The sequence below is a fragment of the Cydia splendana genome, chromosome 21, assembly GCF_910591565.1.
Source record: "Cydia splendana chromosome 21, ilCydSple1.2, whole genome shotgun sequence".
NCBI lineage: Eukaryota > Metazoa > Arthropoda > Insecta > Lepidoptera > Tortricidae > Cydia > Cydia splendana.
Genome location: NC_085980.1, coordinates 1513208 through 1532554, shown reverse-complemented (window position 1 = coordinate 1532554; position 19347 = coordinate 1513208). Strand labels below are relative to the sequence as shown.

Below are 19347 nucleotides of genomic sequence, written 5' to 3'. Positions count from 1 at the left end.
TTTTACGGTAGATGTCACTATGCTCTTCCTTAAGGCGTAAACAAAAAGGAATGGAGAAATTCACACGCTTCTGGTGAGATTCGGTAGCTCAGTTGATTAAGAGCGATCGGACCGGTGTTCCGAAAGGTCGCAAGTTCGAATCTTGCCAGAAGCTGGGAAGTTTTCATTTAATTTTAAAAGTATAATAGGTACAGTCACCTGCAATAATATGTTACTCTTCGAAGGCCACAAAAATATGTGACACGCTCTTATGGCTCTACAAATAAGATCGTGTCAGATATTATTGCGGCCTTCGTTGTGTACTTAACATATTATTGCAGGTGACTGTACCTAGGTATCTAATACCTTTAAACGAGTAATTCTTGTTTATTTATATATTTCGGAAACGGCTCTAACGATTTCGATGAAATTTGCTGTATGGGCGGTTTTTCGGGGGCGATAAATTGATCTAGCTAGGTCTTATCTCTGGGAAAACGCGGATTTTTGAGTTTCATATGTTTTCCGAGCAAAGCTCGGTGTCTCAGATATTAAGTATAAGTACTTATATTATAACGGAAAGTTTTCTAAGTGGTATCTTAACACGGAACTCTGCAAAGTAACGCCTGATTCAATGAATAACTTCTTACAAAACCTAGAGAACAAATGAAGCTCGAAGCCTAATTAAAAATAACTTTGTTGCTCGTAATGCGGAGAGCCACAGCGTTGGTTTGTTTCTAATTCACTGTGAACTGATTGTACTAGTGTAGTGAGGGGGAAGGTTGAATATCGAATTATCGATGTCGATAAAATCTAGCCAGATTATCTATCCAAAGTTTGGAAATTTTGAAGGTACAGGTTTTTATTCAGAGGAGGGGGCACTTCATACTTAGTGCATTCGCTGCTAGGGACTCTAGGCGGGTACTCTATTCGTAGGGGCTTTTGGCCACAAAGTAGAAAAAACGAGCTATCGGTTACATGCGTAATGCCTAGCTTGCGCTAGCAGTGACTGCGTTTAGTATGTTACGGAGTACTCTCCCTTGAATTTATTCAAGACGCAATCGAGCGGAATTTAAATTTCCTTTACAGGCATAGTCCGACAAGAAATTGTAGAACATTATTGAAGGAGCCACTTCTTACGTAACTGTCACATTTTTGACGTAAAATGCTTTAACAGGCAACAATTTAGTATGAAATTTTTGTAGTTCCATTTTATTTAATTTCTACTATTTGATGTCGCACTATAGGTATGGCCGCCCATTTTCTAAAAGCCGAGATGCTGATGCTCATGCCCAACTGACAAAGGTAAAGGTTATCGACACTTCTCTATCGATACATTCGCATCCCTCAGTAACGAGGAAGCAGGGTGCCGACGGACAGTGTTTATTTCTTATTTTCCAGGATGTATACAAGGTACCTCTCACCTTTGTGGTCTTGACTGCTTTGTGAAAAACTGGTGCAGTGCTTCGGGGCTATTCTGAAATTGGTGGAAGATTTTAGATTAATCATTTCGATGCCTAATACAAATCTATAAACTATAGATAAATGCCGATACTAGAGAATCTAGAGATCTGTTTTATGCTTATTTACCACATTAAAAAAAAAATAAAAAAAAATGAAATATTATTATATTTATTACTAACGTATATATAGAACCGGCACACAGAACAGTTGTTGTTTTGACAACAAACTATAGAAGCGGAGCGTGAGTCTCGCGACCTAAACGTGTAAGCGCCATGAATTTTACGGCGCTTACGACGTTTTCTTCGCGTGATACAGGTTGTGATTGTGACAATTTCATTGTTGGCTCCTCTATAGAGTTTATAGTAATAATTACACATCGGTAACTGGTGGCATTTAGGCAGCACTTAAAATATTAGTGATGAGCACACATCGGTATCTCGTGGCACTTGACAGTTTCTAACAGACTAGTGATGTGACAATGTTCTTCCTATACGAGTCGAGAAAAAGAAACCACTAAAAAAAGGAATAAATTAAACTAATCTTTTATGTGCTACCTAAATGCCACGAGTTACCGATGTGTAGTAATAATATCTCAATGATTTACCACTTCATTTTGGGAACCGAATTGGTTGGGGTATGTCGACAAGAGAGAGATGAACCTAATGTTTTGTTCGACACAAATAAGTCAGTTTGCGGATTAATTCTTAACTGACGATGGCGAAGTTAAAAATACGGCTTAATGTCAAGGTTGCAGTAACAATCAATCTTCAGGAAGCTTGCAATCTGTCCATTCAAGCTTCCATCCGGATCGAAGGACCATCGACCTTGAGTGGAATGCCAAGGGCACTAATATTGTGCTATGTATGTGGGAAAGTTAAAAATAATTAAGGTTTAAGTAACAATCAATCTTCAGGAAGGTTGCAATCTGTCCAAGCTTCCTGATTCGGATCGAAGGACCATTGGCCTTGAAAGGCCAAGGGCACCAATATTGTGCCCGGAGATTTACTGCAGTGGCTACGTCAAGCCACAGAATAATTAAAATAGTATACTACCGTACAGAAAAAGGACACTTATACAAAACCGAAGTTTGACAGCGATTCAGGAACGAATCATGCTATCCCTTTCTAACGTATGGCACTATCCCTTTCGGCTATTTAGGGTTGTCAAAATTCAAGTGATTTCCTTATCTGTGGTCGTGCACGCAAAAGGACGTCAAGTGGTGTCAACCCTAATAATTGCCCGGAGCAATGCTGAGCCGAGCGGAGCCGAGTTTGCCCGAAGCCAGGAGTGTCTGGTCACTGGTCAAGCGTGAAGAAAACCTCGTCTCCAAGGTTTTCTGGATCGATTCAGATTTACCACCTTGTAAGGGTTTTCATCTTATTTTGATACGACCTTGAAATGATAAAGACGAATCTGTGTGATAAAAATCGGTCAAGTGCAAATCGGAGTCGCGTTCCAAGGGTTACATTACTCAATTTTTAACAATGTATTTTATGTGGAACGTGAATGAAATGTTTTTAAAAAACCCGTAGGGGTCGGATCAAAAACTAAGTAATTAAGTCCGACTCACGCTTGACTGCACATTTCTAATAGGTTTTTCTGTCATCTAAAGAACTATTTTGTCAATTTAAAAAAAAATTTTAGACCCAGTAGTTTCGGAGATAAAGGGGGAGAGGAATGGTCGGACAGACAGGCGCACGAGTGATCCTATAAAGTTTCCGTTTTTTCTTTTGAAGTACGGAACCCTAAAAATTTGTTAAGTAGCAGTTTGTATCCTTATAAATAAAAATATCAAAACTTCTAGGTACTATAAAGCGACGACGTTAAAATGTCATTACGTGAGGGTGGTCAACTAATCCGGGTTGAAACCGGACCCTGATCAAATAGAGAAGGTTTAATCCCCCTAGTTATCCGTAGTATCCCATTCTGCATCCCGCACTGAACCCATTACCTATGCTAGGGTATTTCTAATAAAAAAAAAAACTAGATTTTATCTTAAGCAAATTGTTCTGCAAGCGATAAGGTGTGCTGGGATATTCGAAGTTGAGGGCCACTTGCACCATTCACTAACCCGGGTATAACCGGTTAAACCTGGAGTTACCATGGTTACCAGTACATTTGACACTGGGTTAACGGTTTAACCGGTTAACCCCGGGTTAGTGGTGCAAGTGGCGCTTAACGAACCTTATTGCAAATTTTTAACCGAAAGGAAAAATGGAAAAATTCATCTCTTCGGGCAAGATTTCTTGCTATGTGTCTCCCTAAGACTTGTCATCAAAAGGAAGGAATGGAAAAATGCACTCGCATCTAGAAAGCTTTGGTAGCTGAGTTGGCAGGCGGTAGCAAAGCGGCGAATTGTTAAATTAATAATTATATATAGGATAATTCGATGTATGTACTTCTTTGTTAAGTTTTATTGACATTTGTTACTGACATTTAGATTTTATTCTAGAAACATTCTAGACTAGTATTTTTTATAAAAAAAATTATGTTTGATGATCTTTTTGTGAAATTCTTAGTATTAAATTTGATCTGTATAATAATCCAATATTACTATGGAATAATATTAACTTCTATAAATTGCTCTGGTAATTAGCTTAAGATAATATAATTATTATTATGTAAAACGTTCATAAGTGCTTGTTACTATCCCTACATGAATAAAGTATTTTTGACTTTGACTTTGATTTTTCGTTTCATTAAATAAAAAAATAAAAAAAATATATTTAGGGAAGACCTCAAGAGCTCTTTCAAAGTCAATAAATATTTACAGTCACACCATAGAGTGTAGGTACACTACACAACTCCTAAAATTGTCTACGTATCTTGATCCCATTAGCCCTGTGATCCAATTTACATCGGTCTACCCGACCCACCATACCTATAAGTCAAAACCATTTAATAAAATCTAGTAGGTTAAATTGTCATATAAAATTTGTACACATTTTTTACGTTTAATTATATCAAGATGGACAATCAGATGGAAACACAGATCAGTGACCAGGAGATCATGAAGAAGAAAGAAGACGAGCATTTAATGCTACAGAGACAGGTACGTAACCATTTTTAAAGTGCGCGCCCCTCTTCAAACCACTAACCCTCTTAGGGCCACTTGCGCGTTGCCACTAACTCGGAGTTAACCGTTTATACAGTATAGTTTTAACCCTGTATACCTAAAGGGTTAACTCCGAATTAGTTGGTTAACCCTGGATCGCGCAAGATGCTCTCAAGGCCGGCCTAGCCTACGGTTCTACTTATAATTATGTATATAGTAAAGTAAACGTAGGGTCCCACTTAAAAATTAATTACAAGATTTAGAATAAATTTGAAGAGAGCATTTGCTTTATGTAAATTTATGAGACTGTCAACTAATATTCACCGAGACAATTCCAACAAACCAAAACTCAATGAGGTTGCTTTGTTTTATCAATTTTACCATAGAGTTCCTACGTCACCTCCCGTGTCCATCGTCAGATCAGGTCGATGGTACCATAATATTGCATTGGCACCCAACCTTACAAAAGTAACCTCACGGTTTCAGCTTATAATTTAGGTAATAATGGTAAGTAATAAAAGTAATTTGGGGTCCCAGTGCGCATAAGTTGTTCGCAGAAATCGCGAAGCGTCTGGTTGACGTAACTGGTGACCGAAGAGCTGGCGGCTACCTCGCACAACGTATCAGCATTACGATACAGCGAGGAAATGCCGCCAGCATCTTTGGTACAATGCCTCAAGGGCCTATTTTAGATTTAAGCTAGTTATTATTAATTTCGTTTAGTAGTACCACTGTATATATATTGTATGTAAATAAATGATTTAAAAAAAATGTCAAATACCTACCTATATAAAATAATGGTAAGTAAGTAAGTAATAGTAAGTTTAAAGTGTTATAATGGAAAGTGGGTCTATAGGGGCCCACAAATTACCAGTTCGCCGGACAATATCAGCCTCTCAGTTGTTCGGAACTGTCACCTTTTACGATTAACTGACAGGCTGATATCGTCCGGCGAGCTGGTAATTGTGGGGCCCCTTAATACAGTCAGAAAGGAAGAGCTTCGCTCTGTCTCCTCTATCGACCCGTAAGTGGAGTATGTGGACAAACGCAAGAGGTAGAAGCGATGAAAGAGCTTGTAGACGGTCTTACCTGATAGATAGTCTTCTCCCCTGTTGCGAACGTAACCTTTTATTTGTATAAAATCTCAATACATTCATAATGCAGTAGCTTAACGCAGCCGTCGGGCTCGGCTAGTATTCGGAAGCTTTTTCTATAAAGCACCAATAGGAGCGCTCCACATACTCTGTATCGCGGCCAATTAGAGGCACATAAATTTAAACCACCTTTTGTACTGATCAAATATTGCAAATCACTCTTTCATCAGCCTCCATACAATAACCACCACTTCTGCATTTATCCGTTTAGTTAAGAAACCCTTGTAAACCAGTACTTTGGAAGATTATAATAGTTTACTTCAAACCGAAGCTTTTTATTTGAGTCGTCGAGATCCTGATCTGCACGGCGGCTAAATATGGTCCTTCGAACCGGATTGATCTTATGTATTTATTCTTGCTTACTTTGCTTTTCTAGTTCCGGATAATACAACGAGACCGGGCCCACAGAACAGTAGGTGTGCACCCGATGTTCCGAAGACAGGACCTCCTGCTGCGCCAGCTTCGTAAGGACTACCGCAGTATGAAGGAAGATTTGAAGGTAAAGAGTTAAGTGACTCACGCTAGACCGGGCCGTGCCGGGGCGTCCTTCATGTCATTTTCTATGACGGCTGATCACGTCACGTGGTGCTGCCATAGAAAACGAAGCTCCGGAAACTCCGGCCCGGCCACGGCCTGGTCTAACGTGAGTCATTTTTTAAACGAGTTGCTCGCCAATTTGGACTGACACGTACTACTTCTAGTGTTAACAGTGCCAGTATTATTCTGAGTGTCGTCTTCAAGGTGGAGGGACTTCCACAGAACAGTCCCAATACCAACCGATCCAACCGACAGGGTTCAGCCGATGTTCAGAAGACAGGATCTCCTGCTTCATCAACTACGGGAGGAGTACCGTAGCTTTTTTAATAACTTTTTTATACCACATCGGTGGCAAACAAGCATACGGCCCGCCTGATGGTAAGCAGTCACCAGCACCAGCAGCAGTTCCGTGAGACACAGAATATATTAAGAACGGGTCACGTATTTTAAGTCGGAAACGCTCGACATGTTTCACTCCGTACCGAGGAGTGTCATCAGGAGCTTGCGTCAACGTAAGCTCCTGATGAAACTCCTCGGTATGGAGTGAAACATGTCCAGCGTTTTCGACTTAAGATACGTGAGAGTACCGTAGCATGAATGAAGATTTGAAGGTAACATGGAAACGGAAGAGTAGAACCGTTAGAAAAGATGATACATAATTTATTTACATCAATTAAGTCATCATAATATTGTGTTATCATACACCGTGTCCAATAATTCCGAATACACATCTTTTTACCTTGGCTCTAAAGTCATACGCATTACAGGCCATCAAATTAAAATTTTTTTTTTTTGAGGGTGGATCTTGGAAACCATGCAAAGTACATTACATTTCCGAAGCGACCAAGAAAAATTTTATTTTTTCAGATTGCAACAACTGGTGTGCATAAGAAGAACGAAAAGCGAATGAAGGCGGAGCTACAGCGCTCTTTATTGCTAAGGGTGAAGACGGACCAGCAGTGTCAAGGTACCTATGCTGAACCCCCAGTATACTGATATTTGTACACATGATCATACACAATTCAATGTACCATATTTTCCAATTTTACCTATCGTATTTTATGTAAAAAAAAAGAATGAACATAAACTCTAAGTTTCAAGGGTGCCTTGAGAAGCCTCTTATCTCCTACCGATACATAACAGCAGTGTACTGTTGACAGGACGTATAATCCTTATGGAGCAGTTGGAAGGATTGCTTCAGCGTGACCATAAAAACCTGCTAGAGCTGCAGAACCGCGTCAATACTTCTATGGGAAAGGTATTTTTCTTCTACGAGTATATACCTTACGAGGAGATTGCTCCGAGAATTTTTTCGGATTTGATTTAATTTATACTCAGAATCACGAGCTCTTCAGATTATAATACTTGGAGGTTCTTTTGCCAATATTATCTTTCATTTCTTTCATTCCGTTGCCGTCATACATAGTCTAAGAAAAATGGTAACGGAATGCAAATAAAAATCTCGGGTCTCTTTTTATTTCAGTTGAAAGAGAGAGCTCAACAAGGAGAGACACGCTTGGTGGCCACAGAGAATAAGCTGGAGACAGCCAACCGCCGTTTCAACGCTGTGCAGCATGAGAACAAGCAGATACGCGAACAGATCGAACATATGCTTAAGGACAGGTGGGAATTAAGAAGCTTATTATAAAGGGGCCCACAGATTACCAGTTCGCCGGAAGATATCAGCCTGTCAGTTAATCGCAAAAGGTAACAGTGGCGAATAACAGGCTGATTACGCCCGGCGAACGGGTAATCTATGGGCCCCTTAACACAGAAGGTTGTACTTTTTTAATAGCCTACATTGTGTCGCATTGTAGGACAAAGGCTTCCTAGCTCTGACTTCTGCCACTCGTCACGACTTTAAGCTCCCGCCAGTCGCCACGATATAAGTCCAAGTCATCTCACCATCTTATCAGTCCATACGATAGCTAATATTTGACCATTGAGGATTCATTCGGGAAACGTTCCCGGCGCAATTAAACCTAGCAATTCAGTCTATGTCAACCATGTGGGTTTTTGAGCGTAGTGTAGTGCAAAATTTACTTAATGTGGACCAGACACTATCCGAATATACACAGAGTATGCGGAAACGGAAACTAGAGTCGTGGAATGTATGGGGCCCAATACATTACACGACTCTTCTCAGTCCGAACAAAATTTACACGATGTTACGTACGTATCAAACCGTTGGTAGTTACTAATTTCTCCGAAACCATAAATTTCCGCTGAACTTAAATAGGTGTCAACTAGTTGTTAAGGTCCTCTATCATTGGCCTTCGTGTGATCAGTCTCTCTCATCTCCATCCGCAGGGCCATATTCAACCAGAACTGGTCTAAGATGTTATCAGCCCTCTGCAAAGGAAAGAAGTTCCTTACAGACCTGTTCGAATCCTCGTCAGTGGCATACGACCAGCGGGACGAGTGGTGCACCAAGCTACGGTCTTTGACGGAGAAAGGGCGAGTGGAACAGACGATCCAAGTGCAGGTTTGAACTCTATCATGTTTGAAACAGGGGTCAGTATGGAGTCTTCAACTAGAACAGCTCTAAGATGATGACGCCGGTCCTCTGTAAAGGCAAGAAGTTCCTCAAAGACCTGTTCGAGCCCTCGTCAGTGGATACGTCCAGCGGGACGAATGGAGCACCAAACCACGGTTTTTAAGCGCAAACGATAATTTTAAATTCTATTCTGTTAATAGACAGAGGGGGCAATAATGATAATGTTTAATTAATAAATAAACGACGATGTGGTTATCCAAACGATAATTTCCTCTAAACTAAACCTACTCCTGAAATAATAATTCTACAGTAATAGGTAAAGTCCGTAAAGCGTAACGTAAACTTGCCATTAGAGTCTGTTCGGAAAGAGAAGAGTCGTGGAATGTATTGGGCTCCATACATTTCACGACTCTTCTCTTTCCGCACAGACTCTATAAAGGTTGACAGGATATATTTGACTTGCTTTGATAGGGCTGGTCACATGGCGATCTGAGGCGATGATTTATTATTTCAGGAAATGCGAGACCTCCAAAAAGCGTATGACCACGAGATAAAAACGTACAAGTTCTTGGCCGCGAAGGGGGTGAAGAGAGTCAACGAGAGTGTGGAGATAAAGCAAGAGGAGATGCAGAGGAAGAAAGAAGAGCAGTGGCAGGAGGAGTTGGACTACCACACCAATCTGCTTAAAGATATAGAGGTAAGGGTGTTTTACAAGCAAAAATTGATTATTACCATTTAGCTAATTTATTAGATACTTTGAAATTAGGTATCTTCAAGAGCCTATGGCCTAGCCAAGAAAAGTCTGCAACGATTTTGTAGCATACGCAGTTCAAGTGTTATTTATACGAGTAAGTACGTCACAGTTTCATAGACGTTTGACGTTTAAAATAACACTAGCACTGCGTGTGCTAGGTACCAAAATTGCCAAATTTTCTCATGGAAAAACTTCGTAAACATTGTAAAATTTTGTATGGGAATCGACATTTTCCATTTCATTAATGAAAGTTACTTTTGTTCCCTGTGAAATTTTCTTTAAATTTCCAATTTTCTAACGTTTTTGGAAACTCTCTGCAACTTGCACATCTGTATTTTCAGCTATTCTGCTGCTGACTGTTTATTCTTTTTTAGAGCTACACCCGAAGCGGTGGTGGCCGAGTGGATATGACGCCCGACTTTCAATCCGGAGGTCGCGGGTTCAAATCCTGGCCCGTACCAATGAGTTTTTCGGAACTTATGTACGAAATATCATTTGATATTTACCACTAGCTTTTCGGTGAAGGAAAACATCGCGAGGAAACCTGCATACATCTGCGAAGAAATTCAAAGGTGTATGTATGTGAATTCCCCAATCCGCATTGGGCTAGCGTGGGGACTATAGCCCAAGCCCTCTCGCGCATGAGGCCTGTGCCCAGCAGTGGGACGTATATAGGCTGAAATTATTATTATTATTTATAGAACTACGCCCAGGAGACAAACGCGCAGAAGATAATAGAAGCATTCGAGAAGACAGAACAAGAGAACTTTGCCGTCTATCGGTTACTCACAGATTTCTGTGCGGAAAATATCGTATTGAGCAAGGAGCTCGGTAGGCTTCGACAGGAAATCGGTAAATTAATTGTCAAAAGTCAAAATACTAGATTGTGTCACAAGGGAGCAAAATTACATATTTACGGCGAGGGCGTACATTAAATCCTGAATGAAGCGAAGGTATTCATATATTTGGGATATAAGGTTCTAAAATAGAATCGCAGGATCACTATGCTCAGGCATAGTGAGAGATTCAAGTGTTAATGCCCAAAGTAGAAATCATTTTGCTAATATGTGACACATACTGCTTTTCACATCATCTATTAGGAAATTATTATGTTTCAAAATATTGTTTACACTAAAAAAATGCAAAAAAAAATCCTAGAACATAAATGTGCCACTTTGATCCCTCTTAGCAGAGAAGAAAAGTGCCAGTTTGATCCCTCCTAGCAGGGAAGAAAAATCCTTTTCCGAATAGGTGATGTGTAAAGTCAATAGATAATTATATTCTTAAATATTAAGAACGGGTCACTCACGTATTTTAAGTCGAAAAACGCTCGACATGTACTGATTATGGAGTGGAACACGTCGAGCGTTTTTCGACTTAAAATACGTGAGTGACCCGTTCTTAATATATTTAATATATCTGTGTCTCACGGAACTTTTGTTGAAAAAGTATATTCTTAATTCAAGTATTAGGTCATTTAAGTTGGTCACTGTATATCTAGGCTATCGGCCTCTCCAAAGCCCCGTTCAAGCGTCCACTAAGATAGTCTGTCAAACAACTTTGTCAGGAGAAAAAGGCGCAATTAAAATTTTCTACGGGACGATAACCCTAATTCTTTTAAATTTGCCGTTCTTTAACTACTAACGAAAATTGTCAGACTGTATCTAAACCCTGCCCTGAATACAGCCCTAACCTTTTCAGGGCTCTAGACTGAAAAATGCAGTGTGTAAAATACATATGGCAATTGGATTGGGTTGATTTTTCATTTGCCTTACAATTTTATAATCACACTCATGAAGTATTTAGGTATACAATTCATTTATTTTGGATTAAACTGGACCTATTAAATTAACTAGAAATATTACACAAAAAATATCTTTCCAGCTGATCGTAAAGATTTTAACGAGTCAGTGGAAGTGCGACAGAGAGAGAACCTAGAGCAACTGACACAGAAGCTGGAAGAGGTGAAGAGCAGGACGGAAACACAGCGGATGAAGGACAGAGAGAAAACCAAGCTTTTGGAGACTAACATGGATAAGATCAGCGACATTTTTAGGTTACTTATATTTAATCTTACTAATTATTGTAATATACCACACGTTTGCCTACGAATCGGCAAATCTGCTAGGGTTTGACCAAGCTAATGGCAGCGAAAATCGATCTAGGTCTTATCTCTGAGAAAACGCGCATTTTTGAGTTTTATACGTTTTCCGAGCAAGTACTTCTTCACGCTTAAGGATGACTCACGTTAGACCGGGCCGTGTTCGGGCCGGAGCTTTCAACGCTTACTTTTCTATGGCATGACAGGCGATCACGTGATGCTTTCCACGGAAAACGATACGCCAGAAGCTCCGACCCGGACACGGCCCGGTCTAACGTGAGTCATCCATCCTTAAACCGTTGATCAAATTGGAACATGGAGAAACATGTGATATTACAGAAAACAACGCTAGTTCCATAATTTTCCCAGCCAAAGCCAAATCCAGTCATCCTTTCACAACTACGGCAGCTGTTCTTGACTGTACCTACTCGCATAATGGCGACGTATTCCCCAGCCGACTGTACGCTAAGTGCGTGCGCGATCAATTACCCATTGTAAACTTAATCCATTATAACTGAATTAGCCCATCTAACCACGACACCGATCAATATTCAATATGACTGTACCGTGGACATATAATTCTCCGACTCGTATTCGTAAAATGTAGGAAAGGAACGGGAAGTGCTTATTCCCGCACTAGTGAGGGAAAGTAGCACTACTATATGTAGGTACTGTAAATATATTTACTCGTTTGTACAACTTTAAAAATATCGCAGGAAAGCTTAATAATAAATTCACAAAAATAGAAATCTAATTAACCTGTTAACACGTCTTTGGGTAATAAAAAATGATATATTTAACTAGTTACGTCGGCTACGTCATTGAAAACATGTTCTTATGTTGCAATGCGTATGCGGTAAATGGGTCGTCTATTTAGATACATGTCTTGGTACACCGGCTCCTTTGCAAATGCAAAGGAACCTAACTGACATGAATTCAATATTAGATATTGACAATGAGGACATAAATGTGAAGCTTTCAGGTAATTGTATACGGATATCGTCAATTCAATGTTGGTACTTACGTAAGTACATTTAAATATGTGATAATATTCGTATAAGGTAAACGTACTAGTGCTCGACATGCTAATGCCCAATAGATCACACCTTGCTGTCACCTCTATTGACAATGACTTAAGTTTCAAGATGACATGTACTGGGACCGCGTCGAGCACCAGTACGTTTACCTTACTCTGGCACAGCCAATAAGACAACGTCTGATGTCAATGATTTTAACCGTTGGTTTACAAAAACTGGGTTCGGAAGACGAAAATGTCAATACTAATAACAGGGAAACGCACTAGGTCTTGAGTAAACGATTTATTCTTGTACCTACTGAATGTACGACAATGCCGAGACCGACGCTACCGTCCTTTTCGCAGGAAGCCATCTTGACAGATTGGCCCGATGACAGCTACGCTGTCAGTTAGGGCACGTTCAAAACCCCGCCAACAATACCTAGTTAAGAACATTTTAAAGATTCCGGGCCGGAGCTTCACGGACATGACAGGTGATCACGTGATACTTTCCATAGAAAACGATGCGCCGGAAGCTCCGGCCGGGACACGGCCCGGTCTAACGTGAGCCATCCTTTAAACCGGTCTACTGTTTTCGAAAAATAAATGAAACAATATAAAACACAAGCGCTGGTGGCCTAGCGGTAAGAGAGTGCGACTTTCTATCCGGAAGTCGCAGGTTCAAACCCCGGCTCCAAGGTACCAATGAGTTTTTCGGAACTTATGTACGAAATATCATTTGATATTTACCAGTTGCTTTTCGGTGAAGGAAATACACGTAATTTCAGCGCCTTGCGCATAGGGTTGCCATATGGAAGAATTAAATGTCCTGATAAAAATCCGGACATCACCCTAAAAATCCGGACATTTCTAGTAGTAGAGATTTGGCGTAACTTGAACGACGTCCCGGCGGCGCGCTGCTCTCTGCGGTGTACTGTATCCTGGACCTACTTTTCCCTTTCCCTTCGCCCGATCCCGTAGCACCCTCCCCGGGCGCGCATTTTATTTTTATAAGGTCATTCCTAAAAATCCGGACACATGCGAAGTTCGGCCGCAATCCGGACAAAGGGTCAAAAATCCGGGCATGTCCGGACAAATCCGGACGTATGGCAACCCTACTTGCGCACCATGTGTAGCCTAGGAATAGATTAGAACCTACGGCCCTAAGGTCCAGTCATCAATCGTCATTATCATCAGTCATTAGTGCCGTCAGTCACCGACAGATGGCGCGAGATCATTAGTCATTAGTTTAGTAGTAGTAGTTATGTCTGTTATTGTAAACACATCATGCATGTAAATAGAATACGGCTAGTCACCTAATTGTAAAATCATTATATACAGATGTACCTAGTACATCATTATTTTCCATCGTATTTTCACGGAAACGTAAGAACTTGTCTTGCTATTTCAGTCAATCTCGGCGTAGACAAAATAAAAGATTGAAGAACTGTTAGCCGTTTGCCTTATAATTCTATCTGTACTGCAAAAGTACGAGATACGATTCAAAACTTCTCAAAAATCGAGGAAGACTCCGGGTAGCCCCTTAAGTCTAGGCAAAAAGAATAGATAGTATAGAGGGTTACTGTCATAGTAAATTTGGTAGTCACAGTAATTTTACTGCCATCTATCGACACACGATTAAAACTAAAAATGAAAATGTATAAAAATATCAAAAAATGTATTTAAATATGGATAAATGTTTTTTTATTGTTTTTATATGACTTTGACCCCGTGTTCTTTCACTGATATGTGTTAAAATTGTTAAATATCAAACGGTGTCGTCAACGCCATCTAGCCGAGTATAGACCAAAGGTGTGACGCCATCTATTCGAGAAGGACTTTTTCTTGATTTCCGAGGCACGTTTTTTCCTTAGACTTTACCTATCTTATATAGAGTTACATATATCTTTGGTCTAGGTAAGTACATGCATTTTATAAGGTACTAATAGCAATTTTATTTTCGTTCTAGAATGTTAGACCTCTCCCTGGAGCCGTTCCAGAACCTTCTAGGAGACAAGCAGCCATCTTTGCACCAGCTCGGTCTGACGCTGTGTCTCATTAACGAGAAAACTAAAGAACTCATTGAAACTGCCTATTATTTGGTAAGCTTTTTATGACTAGCGACCCGCCCCGGCTTCGCACGGGTTACACAAAACCTTTCCTTGCTTCGTTCTCCTCAGTGCTGAGCGTGACCTCCTATTAGTGCTAACAGTGGAGCACATGATTCCGGATCGCAGATTTCCAGCCTATCCGATCCCTTGCGACTTCTAAGGCATCATGGACCTTCATGGATAGCGATTTGCTAACCTGGTCGGACCATCGCGTAGGACTGCGGCCCCTTCTCTTTCCTTCCACCGAACCTGTGACCATTAGCTTTTCCAGGTTGTCTCCAGTCTTCCTGGCTATGTGCCCGAAGAACTCAAGTACGGAGAGTAGGAGAGACATGTGGTTGAGAGCCTGGTGGTTACTCCGAGCTCCTTGATTATAGAGACACAAAACCTTAACAAACTATACACCTAGACCTTCTTCAATAATCACTCTATTGATAGGTAAAAACCGCATGAAAATCCGTTTAGTTTTTGAGTTTATCGTGTTTACACACAAACAGACAGACGTGGCGGGGCACTTTGTTTTATAAAGTGTAGCGATATAGGAGGCAAATGAGCAGACTAATTGACTGACGGTAAGCGATTACCGCCGCCCGTGGACACCAGCAACACCAGTCTTTGTCAGTCATTATAATCTTCATGCTAGTCGGAAGACGTTTGTGTGTGAATTTTGAGATCGTTTTTTGACTGATAAGTAGGTAGAGCTAATCATTCTGAATAAAAAAATATGCCATGAAAAAAATCAATAATAACTAAATTAATTTAAAATTGAAAAACACTTGCCTACGTTTAAGAAGTGTAACGCTCTTGCGGTAGATCTAGATCCCCTAGACCCTAGACCATAATGGGTCTAGGGCCTAGACCCATATATGGTGGAAAAATTTGCTGGCTATGAATGAGGTCTTGGTGCTCAGATGGCAGAACGCTGGAGTATCGATCCAGAGGCCGGGTCTTCAAGCCTCAACCAAGGCAGTAATTTTTCCACTTTTAAATTTAATCTAAGCTTAATAGCATCGTTCGCAGACGTCTCTGCTTGTTAAAAAAAATCTGGCTAATACACGGTGGCCAAAAAATAAGTGCATTCCCATTGACAGGGAGGTTTTGGGATCATACTGAGCAACTTTTACTACGGGACCAACCCCGAAATAGCGAAAAAAAAATTTTACCCTCCCATAGAAAATGGACCAGTATGAATTACTTAACAGCCAAATTTTTTTTCGCGACTACGGGGTTGATCCCATAGTAAAAGTTGCTCAGTATAATCCCAAAACCTCCCTGGCAACGGGAATGCACTTATTTTATGGCCAACCTGTATAATAAACGGGAATGCAAAAAGTAAACTGTCTTTAGGAGCGCAAGGCCCAAAAGAAGAGCCTAAGCACTTGGCGTAAGAAATACACAGTGCAACAGCCACATATAAAGGAGCTCTCTCCTCTACCGGTGAACATGCTGGTCCCTGCTGATCCATGCCCGGCGTGAGTATTAACTTTTGTACAGTCAACGTCAAAAGTAGCGGATCAAGCCGGCCTAGCCAAGGTGACAATCGCTATCGCTTCGACAACGAAACGCTTTGTGTCTCTCTATCAGCCATATTCGATCGAATGAGATACGTCAAATACTAGATATTGAAACGATATGGATTGGATATGTCAGTGTCAAACAAGTGTCAAAAGTGACGTTTTTGTTAGAAGAAACGTCAATTTTGACACTTGTTTGACACTGACATATCTAATCCATATCGTTTCTAGATCTATTAACTGACGTATCTCATTGTTCGAATACGGCTGTTTCACTCTTCCTTATAAGTGCGACAGTGACAGTTGCGTTTCGATCGCTATGGAGCGTTAGCGATTGGCAGGTTGGCTACACGGCCAGATTAAATTACGTCATCGATTTTTGACGATTTCTGACCCCCCCCCCCACCCCCTAAAATCATCCAAAAATCATGCTTCGATTGACCCCGTTTCCTCCTACGTCATGCTACCATCATCCGATGTCCAGACCCGGAAGTAATTTGAAATGACGTAATTTATGAATAGCCCCTTACGCGTTATAAGACTTATAAGACACCTACCTATGACATGTAAAATTTGTAATTTTAATTGTAATTTGTTTTTAATTTTTAGTTATAATTAGTTGTAACAATTTTTATTGTTAATTATTTTTAGTTGTAATTTTTAATTGTTATTTTATTTTCTACTAAATTAGCGTATTAATATCATTTCATTCAAATGAACCGATCTATTACATTTCAATGAATGTATCTGAACTGAAATATGTCAGGTGCACTGAAGCCCGCTGGTTCTCCCACATCTCTGAGACCCTGGAGGCGCCTCTCTCCCGAGACGGTGCGATTCTTGCCCTGCGCGCTCTCGCTGCCGGTAAGTTAACAAAAGTATCTGAACTGAAATATGTCAGGTGCACCGAGGCCCGCTGGTTCTCCCACATCTCTGAGACCCTGGAGGCGCCTCTCACCCGAGACGGTGCGATTCTAGCCCTGCGTGCACTCGCTGCCGGTAAGTTAACAAATGTATCTGAACTGAAATATGTCAGGTGCACCGAGGCCCGCTGGTTCTCCCACATCTCTGAGACCCTGAAGGCGCCTCTCACCCGAGACGGTGCGATTCTAGCCCTGCGTGCACTCGCTGCCGGTAAGTTAACAAATGTATCTGAACTGAAATATGTCAGGTGCACCGAAGCCCGCTGGTTCTCCCACATCTCTGAGACCCTGGAGGCGCCTCTCTCCCGAGACGGTGCGATTCTAGCCCTGCGCGCTCTCGCTGCCGGTAAGTTAACAAATGTATCTGAACTGAAACATGTCAGGTGCACCGAAGCCCGCTGGTTCTCCCACATCTCTGAGACCCTGGAGGCGCCTCTCACCCGAGACGGTGCGATTCTAGCCCTGCGCGCTCTCGCTGCCGGTAAGTTAACAAATGACAGTTTTCAGCATAAAAATGTTTGAAAGACTACTGCCTTGGAAAAATTACTGCCTTGGGTGAGACATGAACTCACTCACTCACTCTTTCCACTTAATAGCATCGTACGCTGACGATTCTGCTTGTTAAAAAAAAACCGGGCAAGTGCGAGTCGGACTCGCGCACGAAGGGTTCCGTACCATAATGCAAAAAACGGCAAAAAAAAACGGTCACCCATCCAAGTACTGACCCCGCCCGACGTTGCTTAACTTCGGTCAAAAATCACGTTTGTTGTATGGGAGCCCCACTTAAATCTTTATTTTATTCTGTTTTTAGTATTTGTTGTTATAGCGGCAACAGATACAGCCTGGTGACAGACGGACGTACGGACGGACGGACAGCGGAGTCTTAGTAATAGGGTCCCGTTTTACCCTTTGGGTACGGAACCCTAAAAAATTAACAACGCATACCCTCTCAATATACATATTGATACCCTATTTAAACTCCCTTTCAAAGAATTCATTACCCCTAGTCAGCCCTAGTGTAAATTTGTTTCTCTAGCGTGACGTGACCTACGCGTTTGCGAGTCTCATTTTGTATGAGATTTTGAGTTTCCAAAACATCCCGCTTGGCGCGCTGTTTACGTCATTCTTGTAACGGGAACTCGTGCTGACTTGTATCTGAAATTCCCATACGAAATATTTGACACTTGGGATGAATTGACATCTTAAAGGATGACTCACGCTAGACCAGGCTGGAGATTCCGGCGCTTCGTTTTCTATGGAAAGCTCCACGTGATCACCGATCAGCCCTCATAGAAAATGACACGTCGGACGCTTCGGCCCGGGCACGGTCCGGTCTAGCGTGAGTCATCCTTAATTCAGACTTTCTCCGTTTCAGAGCCGGCCTACGAGCGAAGCGACCGCGTTCACCAGCTGCAAGACTGCCGCTTGCCAGCCAGCCGCATTGTGCTGGCCAAACGTTACTTATAAAAGTTATAAACACATCAATATCAAATATATATTAAGAACGGGCCACTCACAACGGGAGTGAAACATGTCGAGCGTTTTTCGACTTAAATTACGTGAGTGACCCGTTCTTAATATATTTAATATGTCTGTGTCTCACGGAAGTTTTGTTATTAAAATCTCATCAATATCATTAAAAATAAATATTTTATAATAAACATACGATTATAAACATTTGCCGTGGGTGTGGCGACTGTCGCTAGCCATTTTGTGATTAATCGACTTTTATATGTACATTAAACATAATTTATTAAAATATGGAATTTAAACATAATTATATTATTTGCATAATCGACTATTCTATTGCGTCCATTAAATATTTTTGTCCCGACTTGTTTTTTAATTAAAATTATATTACTTACATCATTAGTTCACCCCGTAAAGTAGCGGCCCGATTCGAACTTTAAGATATGTTCGTCAATTAATAGATCTAGAAACGATATAGATTAGATATGTCAGTGTCAAATGTGACGTTTTTTTTCAAAATAAAACGTCACTTCTGACACTGACATATCTAATCTATATCGTTTCAAGCTCTATTAATTGACGTATCTTAACGTTCGAACCGGACAGTAGGTATAATTCGTAGCTTTGTAATAGAGCCCGGCGGCTAATCCTATTGTCTATTGTTAAGTAAAACCGCACGTGCTACTTACCTGCAAAAGAGGGTCATAATTATTCTATTTGGCACCTGAGCGCGGGCTAGTCCAACGCTAAAAAAACCAGTGTAGGTGCGCTCTCCG

At 40.9% G+C, this 19347-nt stretch overlaps 1 protein-coding gene across 3 annotated transcripts; it reads left to right on the top strand.

The window, feature by feature from the left end:
* Positions 1-4347: 4347 nt before the first annotated feature.
* LOC134801119 (uncharacterized) lies at positions 4348-18935 on the top strand. Of its 3 annotated transcripts, XM_063773652.1 has the most exons (13): positions 4348-4492; positions 6026-6148; positions 7054-7153; positions 7347-7444; positions 7670-7809; positions 8497-8671; positions 9198-9380; positions 10139-10289; positions 11322-11493; positions 14523-14655; positions 16012-16136; positions 16945-17042; positions 18477-18935. In XM_063773652.1, exons 1-13 carry the CDS (start codon positions 4409-4411, stop codon positions 18566-18568), a joined length of 1674 nt encoding a protein of 557 aa, XP_063629722.1. In that variant the 5' UTR covers positions 4348-4408; the 3' UTR covers positions 18569-18935. The 3 variants fall into 3 exon arrangements, with proteins under 3 accessions (XP_063629722.1, XP_063629723.1, XP_063629724.1); XM_063773653.1 differs by lacking the exon at positions 16945-17042; XM_063773654.1 differs by lacking the exons at positions 16012-16136; positions 16945-17042.
* The last annotated feature ends 412 nt before the right edge of the window (positions 18936-19347 follow it).